Source organism: Crassostrea angulata, chromosome 3 (assembly GCF_025612915.1).
Source record: "Crassostrea angulata isolate pt1a10 chromosome 3, ASM2561291v2, whole genome shotgun sequence".
Taxonomy (NCBI): domain Eukaryota; kingdom Metazoa; phylum Mollusca; class Bivalvia; order Ostreida; family Ostreidae; genus Magallana; species Magallana angulata.
Window position 1 is genome coordinate 54,990,795 of NC_069113.1, and position 17,918 is coordinate 55,008,712.

The 17,918-nt window shown below is 35.8% G+C and overlaps 4 protein-coding genes across 5 annotated transcripts; 3 read left to right on the forward strand and 1 right to left on the reverse strand.

Moving 5' to 3' along the window:
- LOC128176977 (uncharacterized) lies at positions 1-2,795 on the forward strand. The gene is made up of 2 exons (XM_052843483.1): positions 1-2,332; positions 2,760-2,795. The coding sequence occupies exons 1-2, from the start codon at positions 1,214-1,216 to the stop codon at positions 2,793-2,795; spliced, it is 1,155 nt and encodes a 384-aa protein (XP_052699443.1). The 5' UTR covers positions 1-1,213.
- Positions 2,796-3,260: 465 nt separating this feature from the next.
- LOC128178439 (uncharacterized) lies at positions 3,261-4,656 on the forward strand. Its single transcript, XM_052845601.1, has one exon. It carries the CDS (start codon positions 3,362-3,364, stop codon positions 4,157-4,159), a length of 798 nt encoding a protein of 265 aa, XP_052701561.1. The 5' UTR covers positions 3,261-3,361; the 3' UTR covers positions 4,160-4,656.
- Positions 4,657-6,897: 2,241 nt separating this feature from the next.
- LOC128175134 (tRNA modification GTPase GTPBP3, mitochondrial-like) lies at positions 6,898-12,771 on the reverse strand. The gene is made up of 9 exons (XM_052840555.1): positions 11,693-12,771; positions 10,945-11,184; positions 10,579-10,714; positions 10,313-10,466; positions 9,748-9,820; positions 9,304-9,447; positions 9,010-9,175; positions 8,476-8,862; positions 6,898-8,127 (listed from the first exon to the last, which is right to left on the reverse strand). Exons 1-9 carry the CDS (start codon positions 11,814-11,816, stop codon positions 7,893-7,895), a joined length of 1,659 nt encoding a protein of 552 aa, XP_052696515.1. The 5' UTR covers positions 11,817-12,771; the 3' UTR covers positions 6,898-7,892.
- Positions 12,772-12,944: 173 nt separating this feature from the next.
- On the forward strand, positions 12,945-17,037 carry LOC128178499 (uncharacterized). 2 transcript variants are annotated; one of them, XM_052845696.1, is made up of 3 exons: positions 12,945-12,962; positions 13,157-13,284; positions 15,097-17,037. In XM_052845696.1, the coding sequence occupies exon 3, from the start codon at positions 15,102-15,104 to the stop codon at positions 16,791-16,793; it is 1,692 nt and encodes a 563-aa protein (XP_052701656.1). In that variant the 5' UTR covers positions 12,945-12,962; positions 13,157-13,284; positions 15,097-15,101; the 3' UTR covers positions 16,794-17,037. The 2 variants fall into 2 exon arrangements, with proteins under 2 accessions (XP_052701656.1, XP_052701654.1); XM_052845694.1 differs by lacking the exon at positions 12,945-12,962 and having other exon boundaries at positions 13,085-13,284.
- The last annotated feature ends 881 nt before the right edge of the window (positions 17,038-17,918 follow it).

The following is a 17,918-nucleotide window of genomic DNA, read 5'->3' on the forward strand; positions in this document are numbered from 1 at the left end:
TTGGGACCTTTGAAAAAAGAAAGGATTTTGACTAGTTGCAGTATTTCTCAAGCAATTTTTTTTACCTGTTTTTTGTCTGATAAGGGAAAAAAGGTAATATACAGTCACCGTATAATGCAAACGAATGCAATTACAAAGTAACGAGCGATTTAGTTTCCTATTTCTCCAAAGTGTGCTCTAAAAAGGTAGTATTGCTTCTTTTCGTTTTGATTTGGATTTAAGCACCTAGTCAGTTGTAATGAAAGGCATTTGTTAATTCGCCGAATGGATCTGAATTTTAGAATTACCAGTCAGTCAGATCCTAATAATTTAGAAGGTGTATTGATGTCAAAAAAACTTTGCAGTGCTCTAGAAAAATATCCAGCAAAAGCGTAAAATGTCGTGATTTACAATGAAAAAGTTTAATACAATTGCGATTCAGAAAAAAAAATCGCAAGAAAGGGCTTACCGCTAATCAATGTAGTTTCGCTACTTAATTGAATCATTATAATTCTTAAAAAAATAAAAGTCTTTTTAACATTTTTTAGTAAGTAAGAGGTTAAAAATAAAGTTACATACAGGATCGGAAGTATCCTGGCAGAAGACGTTATAGTTATAAAGTCACAATTTCTACAGACTGACCAGTGTTGCAAATTTTAATTTTTGATCCAATTGGATCTGAACAGAATAGGTAAATTCAGGAAAATTGAATAAGATTTTCAGATTTTCGTGGGAAATAATAGTTTTTCACAGTCAAAATATTGCAATGCATGTACAACGCTCACATTTGTGCATGACTCTACTTTAGTGTCATTTTACCGTGAGGAGGGGGATTCTTCTATACATTAAATTTCCGGGTAAATCTTTAAAACCTGTGTTTGACGCTGTCCGTACAATAACACTCTTTAAAGTATCCACTCTCTGTAGGGATTTCCTTATGAAAGGAATGTTTTCATGGTTAATCTTGGTTTGTTGTTCAAATTTCCGCGGGATATGCTGTTTCTCTGTACTAAGTGTAAATTATTCCCACGCGGTAAAATGTGTGTCCACAGTATAAGCCTTATATTCCCTCAGCTTTACAATTCAAAACTTTTCCTCAGGGCAGTGAATACTACATGAAGTTCTCACAGGCTGTGACATTCAGACACAGAATAACATAAACGCGAGTTCATGTTTTAAAATTCTTTTAACAACTCACAAATAAAAGAATTCTGTATTCTTTTATATCGGCAGGATGTCACTTCAGAAAATGGTTCAGATAGTGTACGGAGCGTTGTGTCACGTGATAGGGACTCCAGAACAGGTGGCTTCTAGGAGAGAAATAGTGGACATGATGGAGCTATTTGTAAACCTTAGAAAATATTGTAAGCACAAAACGATGGTTAGTGGAAGCATAAAAGAAGGGTTTAGATTAAGCAACTCTGATGCAGATTCTATGTTCTGGCTAGATAACCACCGAGTAATCTGGGACTTTTCTCAGTCTGAGTATTACAACCTACACAGACAGGCACTGATTCTCTGTGACAGTTCCGAGAGTCCACCAGGATTTACTTTACTCTGGCTACCATTAGATAGAGCCGCCAGTAATGTGATGTATGCATGTGTATGTATAAATAAAAAGCTTGTTTTATCGAGTTCTAAATACAGAGAGATCACACTTTCTGATCTAAGACCAAGTTCTAGAATACACGGACCATGTAGCAGTGGAATACTCGGTACAACTGAATACGATGACGCTCATTGCTTTGTCAGTGATTTTTGGCCTCCTTCTGCCTACTCATGGATAGACAGGTGTCACTCATGGCCCCCACCCTATGTTGTTAATGACATTGTCAGAAATGGATGTCACTTTGTAGCAATAGGACACAAACTAGGAAAACATGAAGACAACGAATGGAGAATTTCTTTCTCAAAGGCAGAATATAAACTTATGTACTCAATGAATCATACGCCATTCTTAACTTACGGTTTGTTGAAAATATTCATAAAGGAAATATTCAACAAAGGATTAAGAGATGAAGATAAACTACTATGTTCCTACCACTTGAAAACAGCTGTTTTCTGGGCCATTCAACAAAACATGCTTCTTCACTGGTGTCCCCAAAATCTTCTGGTAGATTTCTGGGCCTGTTTTAAACTTCTCCTGAAATGGGTGTATGAAGGGGTGTGTCCATATTTTTTCATTCCACAAAACAACATGTTCCTGAGCAGTATACATGGCAAAGCACAAAGAAAGTTGTTTATGCGACTCTATAGATTTTATGTGAAGGGGATAGCTTCCCTGTATCACAGTTGTTCTATCGGATCCTACCTCTTATTTGATCTCTGTGTACCCAGACCCTCGGTTAAAGAGGTTCGATCCTCTGATTTTGGGTAGCCATTTTGGGTCACCTCTAGTCTTGAAATTCTGTGTCATATATGAATTCTACTTGTAAATTTCTTTTTTACAATGACAAACAAACTATATTGAATAAAAAAGAGAAGGAAAAATTCCATATTTAGAGAGCGTAGTAAGGGACTATATTTTGTAGCGGAAGGTTTTGAAGAAGAAAATGAACATTTTTCATAACTCGGTTGTTTTAGAGTACCGTAATTTTAGCTTTCTTATTTTCCGTGCAGACCAAATTTTCAGATAGTTTTTGCATTGGGGTATCTTTGTGTTGTTTCAAAAAACATATCTCAACAATATTTCAATATTTCTATCGACATATATTGGCATGTCTAAGTGATATTTCACAAAAGTAAAGAAAAAATCAACTCCAATTTCCCCATTAAATTAGCTTATTTCATGCCATATCTCAAAATTTACATCATAGACACGTACTTCTGGTTTTATTTTCTCAATATTTAAGTTTCTTTTGACAAATCTGTCATAATTTGAGAAAAAGTTTGAGACTTTTTAATTATATATTTGCATGTTGAATCGTTTATGAATAAAAATAGTATTTTTTCAGTGCAAAAAGGTCAAAATATCAATAAGGTGAAGAAATTGCAAACTTTTTCATTATGATAATTTTAATTTTATTAATTCTAAATAATGTAAATTTGTATTTGATACCATGGTTCATTTCGATAAAAAAATATAGAGGGAAAAACGATTTATGTGCAATTTGCACGTTCAGTGCAGAAAGGTCATATTAAATACACCGTAGCACAGAAAGGAGCATATAGACCCTAAAATTTTATTTTGAATTTTGGTTTAGATATGTGTGTAGATGATAAAAAAATACTTTAGAAAAAAACTTAGAGACTTTTGATCGCAGGATCCAACGTCCTTAATACGGACGTGCGATTCCTAATACGCGAAGCAGTGTATGATGGTGAATTATTTAGAGAGATAAGTAGTTATGATTCAATACACACATCAGACTTAGGGGACTGTATGAGATACCTTCAAAAAGTGGAACAGTTAGTTGGATCAAACCTGACAGAGTACCAAACAGTAAGTTTACAGAGACACGCGGCTACTACCTTTCAGTGCATTGCCTTTATATTACATAACAAGCACGCTAATAGATGCGTCAACAAGCAGGTGTACATTGTTTTAAAAATGTGCATTTACATGTTAAAATTCGCTGCTAGTTTTGGTTGTATTTCTGACATGTTGTACATTGCAGTGTATTATTACAAGACACTCAGATACAGGGAAGCGTTATCTGTAATAGAGACGACAAAGATTAAGTTAGCACAACCATTTCTGATAGTTAGAGAGAACGTTGATTCGGAGAGGTATACTGAGGCTGTAGGGGGCCAGTCTTTGTCTACAAAGATGAGACATGCTGTAGCAATGGATATTAGATTAAACACTGAAATCTGCTATATTAACGAATTAATGCCAGAACAACAATCCAGTAGAAAAAGCCTATTAAACAGAATGTATATCCCATCCGTCATACTGTCGCAAATGTTGGAGATTTTGTGCTGTAAATATATTGACCCTTTGAGAGCACAGAGGGCTTTAGACGAACTGCAGTTCTTAGTTCGCAATGATCCTGGAAAATTCATAGGTGTATCATATGGAGACATCTCCTGGGAAATCCTGGGGATTTGTCAACAGATATTATTGAAACCTCGGGCTGCCTTATATTCATACCAACAGTCACTCGGGCAAAGACTACAGAACAACATACAAAGTGCTACTAGACAGAGAATAAACGACCTAGCGAGGTTGGCTCAATAAAGCTGATATGCAATTATATTAACATTTACTTTCTTTCCCCCTATCAAATTGACTTGATTGCTTTGAGTGATATTTACGCAAAACACAGAAGACCCAATCACCAAATCTGGTGCGTATGAATACAGTTTTCCTTTAGTATTTCTCAAAGAACATGACTGACTCTCCTCGCGACTTCAAGCCAGAGCACGACCTGATATTATACTTACGCTGATAAATATTTCTTGATGTAAACATATTTTAACAGTAAAATGAATTCAATTGATTAATTTCTTGTATACCAAAAGTAAATTCATCAAATTACAGAATGAAAAATAAAATTCTCTTATAAGTTATCAAATCTCTGTGCACTATTTTTGTCAGCATGATTCGGCTGATCCAATGGCTCTTCCATTAATTGCACATTACTCGTTGAATAAGGCAGAGATTTTTTAAAAATAAATCATGTTTTCGGGAAGAGAATAAATGTTAAAAAACGTAAATATAAGCATTGAATAATTATATTTTGAAAGATGTGGTTTCATAACTGCAACGGCGCTAGCGCGCGTGCACACACCGTTGCAGTTATGAGACCACATCTTTCAAAAAATAATGATTCAATGCTTAATTAAAAACAACCCTGATTTTTTCAAGTGTATGTTTCTTTTTTTGCCATTTAGTCACACCTTTTTCTTTTAATACAGGAACTGCTCAGTATAAAAATCATAACAAACCAGAGGTACTGTGAGCAAGCTCACAATTGATACCCACCGCTAAGGAAAAAATCATAACGCGTGTATTTTTGCTATTATAGAAAATATTCGATGAATCTATTTCACCGTCCATTTTCTATAAATAACAACTGCTGTATTTTTTAAAACTGTTAATGCTAATATGAGTAAACAAACCAATTTCTATCCTTTAATTCCATTTTATTTTAAGTTAACTGTTAATGCATGAGGACATTTGCATCCTTACGTTAACAAACGTGACTCGAATCAAACAAAATCCACATGTCAAGCAGACATTTATTATTCAAACAATTTGTTGGTATACTGAGCCCAATTTTTTCTGAAATATTTTTTTCCACACATTTTTTTCCCCCCAAAAAAAATTCATCGGGCAGGCCATTTTCAGAGAGACGGGGATGAGAATCTAAAAATAATTTTATGTGGCCTGAGACAAGCAAGCTTTGTGTCAAATTTTAGCTTCTAATATTTCCATTAATAGAAGATATGACAAAGACAGGAATTAAGCATTTTTGAAACAATGACCTTGAGCTTCCTCAATTAACCTTGGGTCAAGGTCATGACACACCCTCAGGTTATAAGCAATCTTTATGTGAATTAAGAACTTCAATATTTGTCCAGAAGAATGATATGACTTTTGTTCTTTACTGCCAGTGACCTTGAACTTACCCAAATGACCTTGGGTCAAGGTCATGACACACCCTTTGGTCATAAGCAATATTTTTGTGAAGTAAGAACATTCAATGCTTCTCCATAAGTAAGATAATGACCGGACACGAATTTTGCACCTTTTCTGCCAGTGACCTTGACCTTGCTCGAATGACCTTGGGTCAAGGCCATGACACACTCTTAGGTCATAAGCAATCTTTGTGTGAAGTAAGAACTTCCAATGTTTCTCAATAAGAAAGATACGGTTCAGACACGAATTTTGCACTTTTTCTGCCAGACTTTTTCTACCAGTGACCTTGACCTTGCCCAAATGACCTTGGGTCAAGGCCATGACACACTCTTTGGTCATAAGCAATTTTTATGTGAAGTAAAAACTTCCAATGTTTCTCCATAAGAAAGATATGGACCGTACACGAATTTTGCACTTTTTCTGTCAGTGACCTTGACCTTACCAAAATGACCTTGGGTGAAGGTCATGGCACACCCTTTGGTCATAAGCAATATTTGTGTAAAGTCAGAACATTCAATGCTTCTCCATAAGAAAGATTATGACCGGACACGAATTTTGCACTTTTTCTGCCAGTGACCTTGACCTTGCCCCAATGACCTTGGGTCAAGATCATGACACACCCTTTGGTCATAAGCAATCTTTGTGTGAAGTAAGAACTTCCAATGTTTCTCCATAAGAAAGATATGGACCGGACACGATTGCACAGACAGACGGACGGACAAGATGATTCCTATATACCCCCCCCCCCCCCCAAACCTTTTTGCGGGGGGTATAATAATACTTAACCTGAGAAATAAAAAAAATCATCTCCACTTAAACTTAATTACGAGATTAATTTCTTTTTTCCTCTCTCTCTCTCTCTCTCTCTCTCTCTGTTTACACACATGAAAAACAAATTGGATATGTATCACGTACGCTTTTTAAGTACACATCGTCGATGTTAGTGAATTAAGGACCTTCTTAATTTTCCAAGACATTACAAATCAATTTAAAACAAATATGTTAATTCTTACCCTGCCAATCCAAAACACCCATTTTCGTTTTAATGCTTCACTACATTTATTGGGAAGAATTTTGTAGAATACTTTTGTGTGTGCTGATGTGAATAATTGCCGATATCTTGATTTTAAGGGAAAAGGCTGGACTGTTCTGTGTAAGCAACCATTTCATACCATGTCGTTTCTATTTTGTTTATTATTGATTAATAAATATAAATAGTTTCTTATGGAATAATCTTTAATTCAACAATTTGATTTTATTAATTTTAGCGACGCTTAGAATTAAGAAATGAATTTAGTAATTTCTCTATATTGATCGACGTATCAATGGAAAAATTTACCGGAAAACTTCATCAATGCGCATAACACAACTCGATATTAGGTATCTTATCAAGTAACGAACTAACACTCAATTTATAATTCAAATGTATATTGTAAACATAAACTTTTTCTTGCAAAGTTTGAACGCAAGAATAAATAACATTCAAACTATAAAAGAAGTTACTGTATCCTCATTCGCCCAGTGCCTGTAAGCTGGATTACTCAATCTTAGCAGAATAATTGAAGACTTAATACAAACAAATAATGCCAAATACCGGTACATGCATATCTAACAGAGTAAAGAAATAGACACAGTATAATAAAATGTGGACAAGTCGCCATCATGATTCTACTTCCACGAGATTTTTAAAGAATATTCCATTTATACTTGTAAGTTAAAAGTATCACATATTTCGACAAAAAAGTAAATATAGTAAAAGTAAATATATAGCTTTTCCCACTAAAATAGACGAGGGACTGATGTAATTTTATATACAAAGTCAAGTATCATTACATTTTATTATACTGTAGTAGTGGTAAATTTTATTTAACGATACATATTTTTTACAAACAATTACAAACCATATTGTATTTGCATACCTATGTATAGTGAAAGACAGCCATCATTTCTTTTGTCTTCAGTAATAATACTGAGAAATTGTAAAGTTAACGAAAAATGAAACTCTTCAGTGGGCACATCATAACAATCAGTCAATCCAAAAGATGGCAGTTTAATTGTAATGGCGTTATTTGTGATTCTTATGTTCGTCTATAAAAGTACATTATTTGAATGTTAAGTATTACTCCTTCAACATTTCACTCGCCCTGTTTTGATTTCACCCAAAAGACTGCCAATGGGTGAACTCACTGAGTATCCCTTTCTTAATATGCGGCATGCCAACCTCAAGATTTCACTTACAGAACACATTTGTTGTAAATGTTTGTATTATCAAACAGTATCTGTGTTGAACATTGGAAGTAAAATATACGATATTTCACAATGGCTAAGTTTATTTCCCAACACAGAAGTCTTTAAATATGATATCCAATATATCTTCTGTCGTTATCCGACCCGTGATTTTTCCAATGTCAAAGAGAACTTTTCTCAGACTCTGGGCAGCCAATACAACATCTCCCAACTCCATGTATTTTTTGTAGTTTTCAAGGTGACCTTGGCATTTTTCAAGGTGAAATCGGTACCTGGCTTGTGTTAAGCTTGGACTCCCAGCTAAAGGGTTGCCACATCTGTGAAAAAATAAAGATATAGGAAAAATTATTATAACACAACCCTGTATAAAAAAGGATCTTGCAAATGGGATCTATTACAACATAACATGTATAACCTATAATGTTGTGTGATTTAAATTATATTAAAACTACCTGACTGAAAACAATCTGGAGCTCAAAGAAGTATCCTTTGCTTGTCTTATTATAAATACATATACTGAGAGAGGGAGCTTGGGCATCTATTCTAGAAATTAATAAATTCAAATCAATAAATTCAAAATTATTTGATGGATCATGTTTCCTTTTGCAACAACTTGAATTTTTTTGAACTGATTTAAAAGGATGTCATAGAGACCAAATGCTTACACATGAGCAAGTCTCCGCTGTAGAACTTTCAGGAATTCCTCCATGCCATGACCAGAGGTACAGGACAAGTGACACACAGACAGACACCCTTTCTTCTGTACAATGTCTTCTATGAAGGCAAGATCTACATCACTTATCAGATCACATTTGTTCAATACCACAATTAATTCACCAACGTTCGAGATAAAATTAGCATCATCTTGTAGGTCACCGTCTTTTGTGACTGTCTGTACATTAACAGGTGAAACAGTGTTTTGTTGTAGTCTTGAAACAAGTCCAATGTCCTTTAGATGGTTAATCATAATGTCATCTATGGAGTCTGTTTGGAGAAGATGAACAAATTCTGTTGCTTCTATAACAAGGACCTTTATGTCTGCTTGCTTAGCTCTGAAAACAGATTGAAGTAAATCATAAACAAAGTCATGAAAAATACAAGAAATATAAAATCTTGCATTTTTCTGGTGAGAAAATATATATCATATATTCTACACAGAACCTCAGAGCCTTCTCAATGCATACATTCCTACATGTTACCTTTGTAGAGCCCTGAAGACCCCCTCCTTTTCAATGAAATCCTCTGTTTCCCGTAGGCCGGCGGTATCACTCAGCAGGACTGGGTATCCCCCCACATTGAGGGCGGTCTCTACGATGTCACGAGTAGTTCCAGGGATAGGAGAAACAATAGCCGCAGGCCTCTGACCTACTCAATTACAAACAAAAATAACACAATAACAGCAAAAGAAAGACACATAATGACAAAATATGAATAACTTACTCATTTTCAAAGTAAAACTTGAGAGTTGGAATGTTGTATTCACACAAACTCACAAAGGCTGTTTAGCAGGGAGCTTTTGCCTACATTAGGCCTGCCCACAATCACAACATGGACGCCTTCCCTCAGCCTCTCCCCCCGGCGATGGTCCGACAGGTGCGTAGTTATCTCTGTCCACAACCTGTCCACCTCAGCTGTCACTACCTCCATAAATAACACGGTGTACAGTTTCAATTGTATATCAAGTTAAAATATTATAGTTTAATTGAAATTATGAATTTCTTTACTTAAATTTCCCCCCTTTTTTTAATTCTTAATATTTCGGGTACATTCATTGACTTATTGATATCAGGTTTAAGAGAAAACAAAATTCAGGTTTTGATTTTATTATTAAATTACCTTAACTTGGTTATATTAGGAAATATGTAATAATCAAATCATTACATTCTGTGGATTTTGTGATATCTGAATTCCACATTCTCTTTTATGATTTCACTCACCTTCACAAAGCAGGTCTTCCTCTAGCGTGTCACTCTCAGAAAAGTCAATGAATGCCTCAACATTGGCAACAGCCTGCAGTGATAAAAGATAACACACCAATGTTTAGAGCTGTGTATGGGTAAATCAAGGAGTATATGTTATCTCTCTTTTTGATTGGATGATTTCTAACAGTACACTCTATGGAAAAAATATTTTTTTCAAACTATACAGAGAAAGTATGCAATAGACACTGACCAAATATTGTTGTGAAATCATTTCATTGTTGGGATAAATTACCATGCAAATAGGTTCCTTTGGACAAAATTTTGTGGATAAAGTTATTGGGAGGAACAAAAAGATTGCATTTCATTATTTATTTAGGGTGTAAACTTGTGGACAAGGATAGTAACGAAATCAATTAAAATTAATTAATCATGAATTCTAACATTAATATAGTATCCAACTTTACCAGAATGAGTTACAATGAATACTTTTACTTGACTTTACTTTCTACTGTATTCAGATACCAGTTGCTACACCTCAACCAGAAGTCCCCGAATATCACTACAGTGTCTGATAACACACCTTCATGGCCCGGTTTCTCCAGTCTGTGTACAATTTTCCAAGGTCCCCCTCCATCTGACGTAGAGCCTGCTTCCTCTGGACCTCGGTCTCAGCATGGATTAGGTCCCCTAATCCTTCAACCTCCGTCAAATCAAGCTTCCCATTCATAAAGGCTCTGAAACAACATGCACTCAAGTTCACTAAATAATTTATCCCCATCAAGGATTTTTTTTTTTAGAATTCACATCAGATATAAATATACATTAATGTTCACATATTGTAAAGACCTTTTGGTGAACTCCCCAGGTTCTGCGTGTCTGTAAGAGGGGAGTTTCCCCAGACTGGTAACCATGGCAGCAATCACTGCTGGTCCTCCGTGAACTTGGAATTCTACACAGTCCTCTCCAGTAAAACTTTTGGGTGCTGAAATCAAGTAATTACTGAAGCACACAAGCTTTGTTTGTGGAGTTATAACTAAAATGTAATTTAGTTTTTGGTGGCACAGATACCTTTCCCTTCTCTTTTGTAATTAGTATCCTAATCAATGCCTATAGCAATATTGCCTTATTTTGTTTGATTCTTTAATGTTAATACCACAATTAAAATATTATGTATTTTATTTTATATATTAAAATATTTTTCGTATCACCTACATGGGAACCAGATCACCAGGCCCCTGTCTATGGGCTCCTTGGTATCAGTATCTCTAATTCGTCTCAGCTGAGTTGACTTTGGGGCTGGGAAGCGTCGAAATGAGCACATCTGATGAATAGACTCCTTGGCTTGAGGACCGGATACTCGGATAACTGCCACACCACATTTACCCTGACCAGAGGACAGAGCAAATATTGTGTCTCCTCCCTGTGTGTGGACTGCCCTCTGGCAAGGGAGCTCTGAAATGCACACGTTAGAGGGCTTGATTTATTGATAAACTGAAAAGTGCTGAGATAGCCATTCTTACTACTGCTATCGTCCCTTTACTTGCCTCTGGTAGTCTTTTAAACACCATTACCAGCCCCGTAAAGTGAACTGGTGCAGTTTGTTTACATGTAAAAATTGCGACTCTCGATCTCGATGTAAATTTAACAAACTTGATTTTTCCGAGGTCGGTAGCATGCTCCGGAGAAAGTCTGAGGCAAGTAAAGGGTAGATATCAGTACATTGTAGTAAATTGCATGAAGGATTTATTAAATGGTACTAATTGTGTTTTCACATAATTTGCGTATAAATATAGTTAATCAGTCCAAAACTAGCGCATATGTTTTTGTGCACAATAAATACACAATTTTTAATGGGTGGCACTGTAGCTCCCAGGTCGTCCATCCGAATTTTTTCAGACCGGGAGCTACAAACCTAGAGCTAGTTTGTTGTGTAAAACAATTTTTACACACGGAGATCTACCTAGTCTAGGTCTTAGCTCCAGACACAAGCGGGTGGTACATCTAGCAGAAATGGAATCAAGTACGCTCCCAGTGTGCAATAGGTTTCGGAAAATCCGATACCTTGACATACAGTAGTTGGCCATAAGTATGTTCCCAAAATGGTCGACGTTAACGTAGATCTCGTCATCGCCTGAAGTTTTTTGACTAACTACTTCTAACAACAAAGAAAAAATGACTAGGCAAACATATATATTACTTTGTATTATATCCTAGGATATGAAATATTCTTGCAATTTTCCTCGTTTAACGATGTAAAGGCTTGCAGTCAATATAAAGTGAGACTACTCGAAATGTCAAGTACAACTTTTTCTAGGTTTTGGAAAATTCGGATTTCGTTTTTTTACCTTTGTTACCGTATTATTAGCATTTTTCACATAATTTTAATGATATTAGTGTCTGAACAGTATGTTAGCTAAAATATATGTTGATGCTGTCATTCTGCTCTGTTTAATTGGGACTAGAAAGCCTGGTTATCTTTTTCTAACAAACTATTGGCGATATGTGAAGTGCCAAACAATTACTGATGAGAAACAGTCTACTTACAGTTTTATTTATCACATTATACTTTGGTCTTGCTGTAAATCAAGCTGTTTGATTTTTGAAAGCATGTTTTTGGTTTGTTCTGGGGACTTTAAAATGGGATTCAGTCATCTCGTGGTTACCGAATCTTACAACTTTCAGATCGAGTTACGATTTTACCATTATTCCGGTCTTCCGTATTTTTAAACTTTACATAACAGTTTCGGTTGTTTATTCCGTTGATCCTTCCAGTTTTATTTATGTATAAATCCCAAATCTGACATCTGTATTACGACTTGTTTCTGTCTTCCCATACATTTTTTGTCGTTCGTCGCCATGTTGTTGTGCAGACGATAAATGTTTACCAAAGGGGAATAACTCCAAAAATTAACTCGGCAAAAGAAGAAAAAAAGTCGGAGAATCATAGGGCACATTTTTTGAATCTGGACATCAAAGAAAAATATGCTTTATTTCCTTTTAAAATGTACCTTACAGAAAAAAAAAAGTTACAGCGGCCATTTTGGGAACATACTTATGGCCAACTACTGTAGTATGATTGCAAGCCAAATACACGTTTATCGTGTCGGAAATTGAAGATGCCGAGAAAATATGGAAAATAGACGTTAACAATAATAAGTTCCGAATTGGATTAAGATTTAACTCTTTTTGGACTGGACACATTTATCAGACCTGTTCATTGATACTTAGCAGTAAATTGTCTACCTCTTTTAATTTGTATATGTATCGTTATGATTTTTATAGTGATGATAAGATTTCTTTCTTAGTAAGTCTAGGTCATGTACTGATGTAGGTATAGGTATATGTAACGTAAATAATATCCTCAATCTAAAAAGATTCAATAGACCCCATTTATTACAGTCGCTATATATAGAACACCTTACAGAGTATTTGCTGACTGGGCGGAGATATAGGGCTGCATTCTCCAGCCGTGTGCAGATGTCGACATCTCGCCAACTGCAGAAAAATATGGAGAGGGAGAGAGAGTCCGTAAGCAGGCGTGTCCAGTGATCGGTAAATATATATTTTGTTGAGTGTTATTTGTAATATCCACTGACTCTTTCTGCCATTAGATAGATATACTGATAGAGGCAGAAGTTCAGTATGTGCCTTATGCATGCTATGATCCATGATAAGCAATGCCAGTTACCCCGGTTGAGAGGTCAAACGTCCATGTGTAACGATAATCAGCTCACATGTCAAGTGATATGCAATTTTAGTTGCGGCATGCAATGACAAGTTTAGCTTAAGATTAATTTATATCAATGTGTACAGAGAACCACTTTTATTCATCTATAAATAGAACAATTAATTGTGGTGGATCCAAAGTTTAGGCAATACAAGAGGTTGACATTGCATATAGAGAAACTGAGCATTTTTCAGCCATTCTTGGTCTGACCTGCAAGTGTGTAAAGAGAAGTGGGGGGAATTGGACTGTTTTTGATCAGGAATCTCTTGGAGTACATTGCTTTCCTTTCCGGGCTCTGGGTAGTGAGTTGATTCTTCAGTTCGTTCAGTAGAGTGGCTGGATTGGTATGCCAGAGGACCCTGGTTCAAACTCCAGCAAAGGCAATAAATGTCTCTTTTAGGGTACATTTTGTCTCAGTGCTTGAAATACTGTCTTACGGGTGAAATAGCTAGATAGTCTCTAGAACTTTGTGCAACAGGCACTGGCACATTGGTAGAGTTAAGGTCTCAAGGATACCAAGGATACTATTACTTATTTGGTTAGTTACTGACTCACTACGGAAATATATTGGGTTGATCAATCTCATAGATGGTGAGGCGAAATATATTTCCGTAGTGAGTCAGTAACTAACCTAATAAGTGTTTTGTTTTCCCGAGGACTATTGAGCGACATATTTATTCACAAATAGCGATGATCATGGCACAGACATGTACAAGATACCTAACATCTCTTCCAATTTAACTCTTTTAAACTCTTCAAAATTTTCAATCTCACCTTTTAAATACGCTTTAAAAATCTTTGCTTCACCCATGTTTACCTACAATGTTTTGTTGCTATTCTTTTTAAATGTTTTCTCCCTTTTCTCTGCAGAGATTTGAGCAAATTTCGACGCTGCCATTTTGTTCTGCTCTAGACAAAACAATGTGAGGTCAATATTCTAAGGGCAACTACTCTAATTTTAAAGAATTTCAAAGGGCAACTACTCCAAATACTTAAAGAACTTACGGCATGCGGTTTATGTATTAAATACTATGAAATGTCGAAATAGTAAGCGAAGCATCGACCAATGACGGCCATATTGCCTAATATTAATTCTCACAGAACAAATATAGAGATATATGAGGCAATCACGTGCTATTTTTAAACCAATGAAAATGTGACATTTCAGTCCAAGGGAAAACAAATTGTAGTAGAGTGTGATATAAGGCATTCTAACAATACTAGCTCTGGTTTGTTGGTTATATCCCCTATATCACAGCAGTAACACTGTCTCTGTCACATTAAAGAGACTCTACAGACTAACACAGAGTAAGCCTGGTGTTTATTTTTTTTTTTTATATAATATACACAATAATTTGGGTTTTTTTGTTGTATGCATATTTCCTTATTTCCAGGATAAGTTAGATACAATGTCATTGTCAAAACTTTTGATACTTTAAAGTAATATTGGACTCTTTTTATGTAGTACATGATCAATTTAGCACACTAATGGTGTGTTGTTCTAAGTTTTATATCGTATACACATGAGAGCAATGTGACCAAAGAGTTTACTTGTTTATAAGAAAATTTGCTGAGTAATGATGACATTTGTCCCAGATATTCTTGCTGATTTTGTTTTCTAATTATTTTTTTGATAGGTTGAATGACTTGGATCAGAATGAGTGCAGATAAAGGGTTAAACATGGCGCAGGACCCTGTTCGCTGCAGTCTGTGTCCCGAAGTTGTCGTAATTCACTGCGGAAGTTGTCAAGTTAACCTCTGTGCTCAGTGTTTGAGCACCCATATAGACAGAAATAAATCATTGAGGCATGAAATTGTACCCTACACATCACAACTTGTCAAACCAGAGGCAGAGATAGAGAAATGTCAGGATCACCCCAAACAGCAATGTGACCTCTTCTGTCAGGACTGTAGCGTCCCAATCTGCTCACGGTGTCTGACGGGAAACCATAAACGACACGGGGCAGTGGATCTAGAGGAAATCTGTGAAACAACTCGGAGCACCGTCAAGGAGGACTTGGAAGAACTGAGGAAGTTCAGAAAGGAATATGAGAAAGTTGTTGGGGAATCAAAGGAGGAGCTAGCCAAGTATATAGAGGAGAGTGACAAAGAGAGAGACTCCTTGAAGGAACTGGGGAAACAATGGCATCAAATGATTGACAAAGTTATAGATAAGGTGGGAAAAGATATGGATGAAATCATCCAAAGTGACACCAAATGCTTGCAGGACAACACTGACGAAATTCAGTCAGCCTTACAGGATGTGAAGGATTCAATTAAAGCCAACGAGGACATCTTACAAGATGACAGGTTCACACGGCTGCTTTCTTACGCCTCAAAGAATGATGCTTTTAGAATAATCCCAAGCAGACCAGCAATCAAAACAGCCAAAATAGTCCCAGTGAATGTGAAAGAGGGAGATATCATTCCAAAACTTATTCATTTTCAAAGATCCATTCGTACAAAACTGCCTGGGTATTCATTGAATAGAACTGGAAATGTTTCTTCAATATCCACAAAGTCACTTCTACCAGAGCCAGAACTGATAGCTACTGTAAAGACCAACTGTAAACAGTTGAAGGGGATCTGCCACAACGAGGATGATAGAGTTTGGATTTATGGAACAGATGAAATTTTGAGGGAAGTGGACATAACTGGCACTGTCCAGAATTGCATAACAGCAATCTCTAAAAACAGCCAAAAAGATATTGCGAAAAACAAGATGGGTGAAATTGTTTATTCTCATTTGTCTGATGAGTGTGTGAATATAGTTAGAGAGGGTAAAATCTCAAAGCTTTTAGATCTGTCGGGATGGATTCCATTTGGTGTCACTTTCAATGCAGACGATGATCTCATGGTTTGCATGAGAAGGGAAGATTACCAAGAAAGCAAGGTAGGAATTTTTTCCCAAGGAAAGCTGAAGAAAGAAATCCAATTTGATGAAACAGGTAAACCCCTCTTCTCAGCAAGCCGCAACAACATGTACATCAAAGAAAATGCCAACAAGGACATTTGTGTTTCAGACTGGAACGCATGTGCTGTCATTGTGCTGAAAAGTTCCGGAGAGCTCCGATTTCGTTACACAGGAAATCTGAGTCGAAGTTTTAAACAGTTCTACCCCCACGGAATTGTCACAGACAACTACTGTAGGATTCTAGTCGTGGACAGGAAGAATGATTGTCTCCATGTGATTGACCGTAACGGGAAGTTCCTGACCTACATCACATGTAGCCTGCAGGATCCGTACGTGCTGAGCATGGACCCCGATGAGAATGTGTGGGTGGGAGAGTATGATACAGGCTGTGTCAAGGTCATTAGGTACCTGGAATGTTGACAGCGATGACTATCACTAAACAGAGAGGTTGTCATGGAGACGCTGACATTTATTAGGGGGTATCCCCGGCATTGATTGTTTCAAGTACTAGCTTAACCAATAAACCAATGAATAGAACTTAAAATTAATTTAACCCATTTGTTCAAGTTTGAATTGCCAGACTGTAGTAATTTTAATTGCTGAATTTGAATTTTCAACATTGATAGCTCTGCTATATATACCAATAAATTGTATTCCAAATCAATTTTGAATATTCTATTATATCCAAAGGGATATATGTTCCTCTTGATGTATTAAGAGCATTTTCTTGTACCAGTACAACGTTGGACTTTTAGACAACATATTTATTTGTTTTTGAAAGGAATAAGGAATCATTCTTTGAGCATTTGAGGTAATAATTTTGGTCGGGGCATGGTTAAATCCAATAAAGCCCGTAGTTATCACCTCATAACATTCAAAGAATGATTCCTTATTACTTATAATTTCCAATTTGTACACTTTAAATTTATTAATAAACAACATTACTTTAAAACTACTATTTTTTATGTTGCATATGCTATGCTTTATTATGCGGCACAGCTAATATCGTTTTTCGGTTATGCTATAAGACACGCCCATTTGGTGTCACTCATATTTTGTGAAGTTATTGGGTTTTAGGGTTCAAAATTGATTGGTAATGTTATCACAGAAAAAAACAGTTGAAAATGTTGTGGATACACTGTATTAATGAGTCTTGTGATCATTCTTGCAATGGTTATAATTTTTGGGGAAAGAAAATTGCAACATAATGCATTTTGTTATGTTTTCATTCAATAAAAATGTTATTTATAAGCAAAAATATAGCCCTTGATGGCATAGTGTATGACATTAAAATATGATTTTAAAGAAATCATCGTTATACTTAATATATACTACAGCACGTATGATAGTAATATATTGTCTGGGTCGAATATGTCCCTGATATTGTTTTCTGCAAGCTCTCAATCATATCTATAAATATATTTATTATATATAATATTACATGCTGGTATGTATATACACATGAGTGACACCAAATTACTGGATATATGTTATGGGTGTTATTTACTCAGGGTTTGAGTTCTCAAATTCCGATTGTTAAAAAGT

Excerpts from the sequence above, each read along its gene's own strand:
- LOC128176977 (XM_052843483.1), top strand. The coding sequence starts at position 1,214 with ATGTCACTTCAGAAAATGGTTCAGATAGTGTACGGAGCGTTGTGTCAC. Across the intron at positions 2,333-2,759 it reads CCAGACCCTCGGTTAAAGAG|CTTATTTCATGCCATATCTC; the intron begins GTTCGATCCTCT and ends CCATTAAATTAG.
- LOC128178499 (XM_052845696.1), top strand. The coding sequence starts at position 15,102 with ATGACTTGGATCAGAATGAGTGCAGATAAAGGGTTAAACATGGCGCAG.
- LOC128175134 (XM_052840555.1), bottom strand. The coding sequence starts at position 11,816 with ATGGCCAACTACTGTATGTCAAGGTATCGGATTTTCCGAAACCTATTG. Across the intron at positions 11,185-11,692 it reads GGAGCTAAGACCTAGACTAG|AGCTCCCTTGCCAGAGGGCA; the intron begins GTAGATCTCCGT and ends TGTGCATTTCAG. Across the intron at positions 9,448-9,747 it reads GGAAGACCTGCTTTGTGAAG|TGACAGCTGAGGTGGACAGG; the intron begins GTGAGTGAAATC and ends TTATGGAGGTAG.
- LOC128178439 (XM_052845601.1), top strand. The coding sequence starts at position 3,362 with ATGAGATACCTTCAAAAAGTGGAACAGTTAGTTGGATCAAACCTGACA.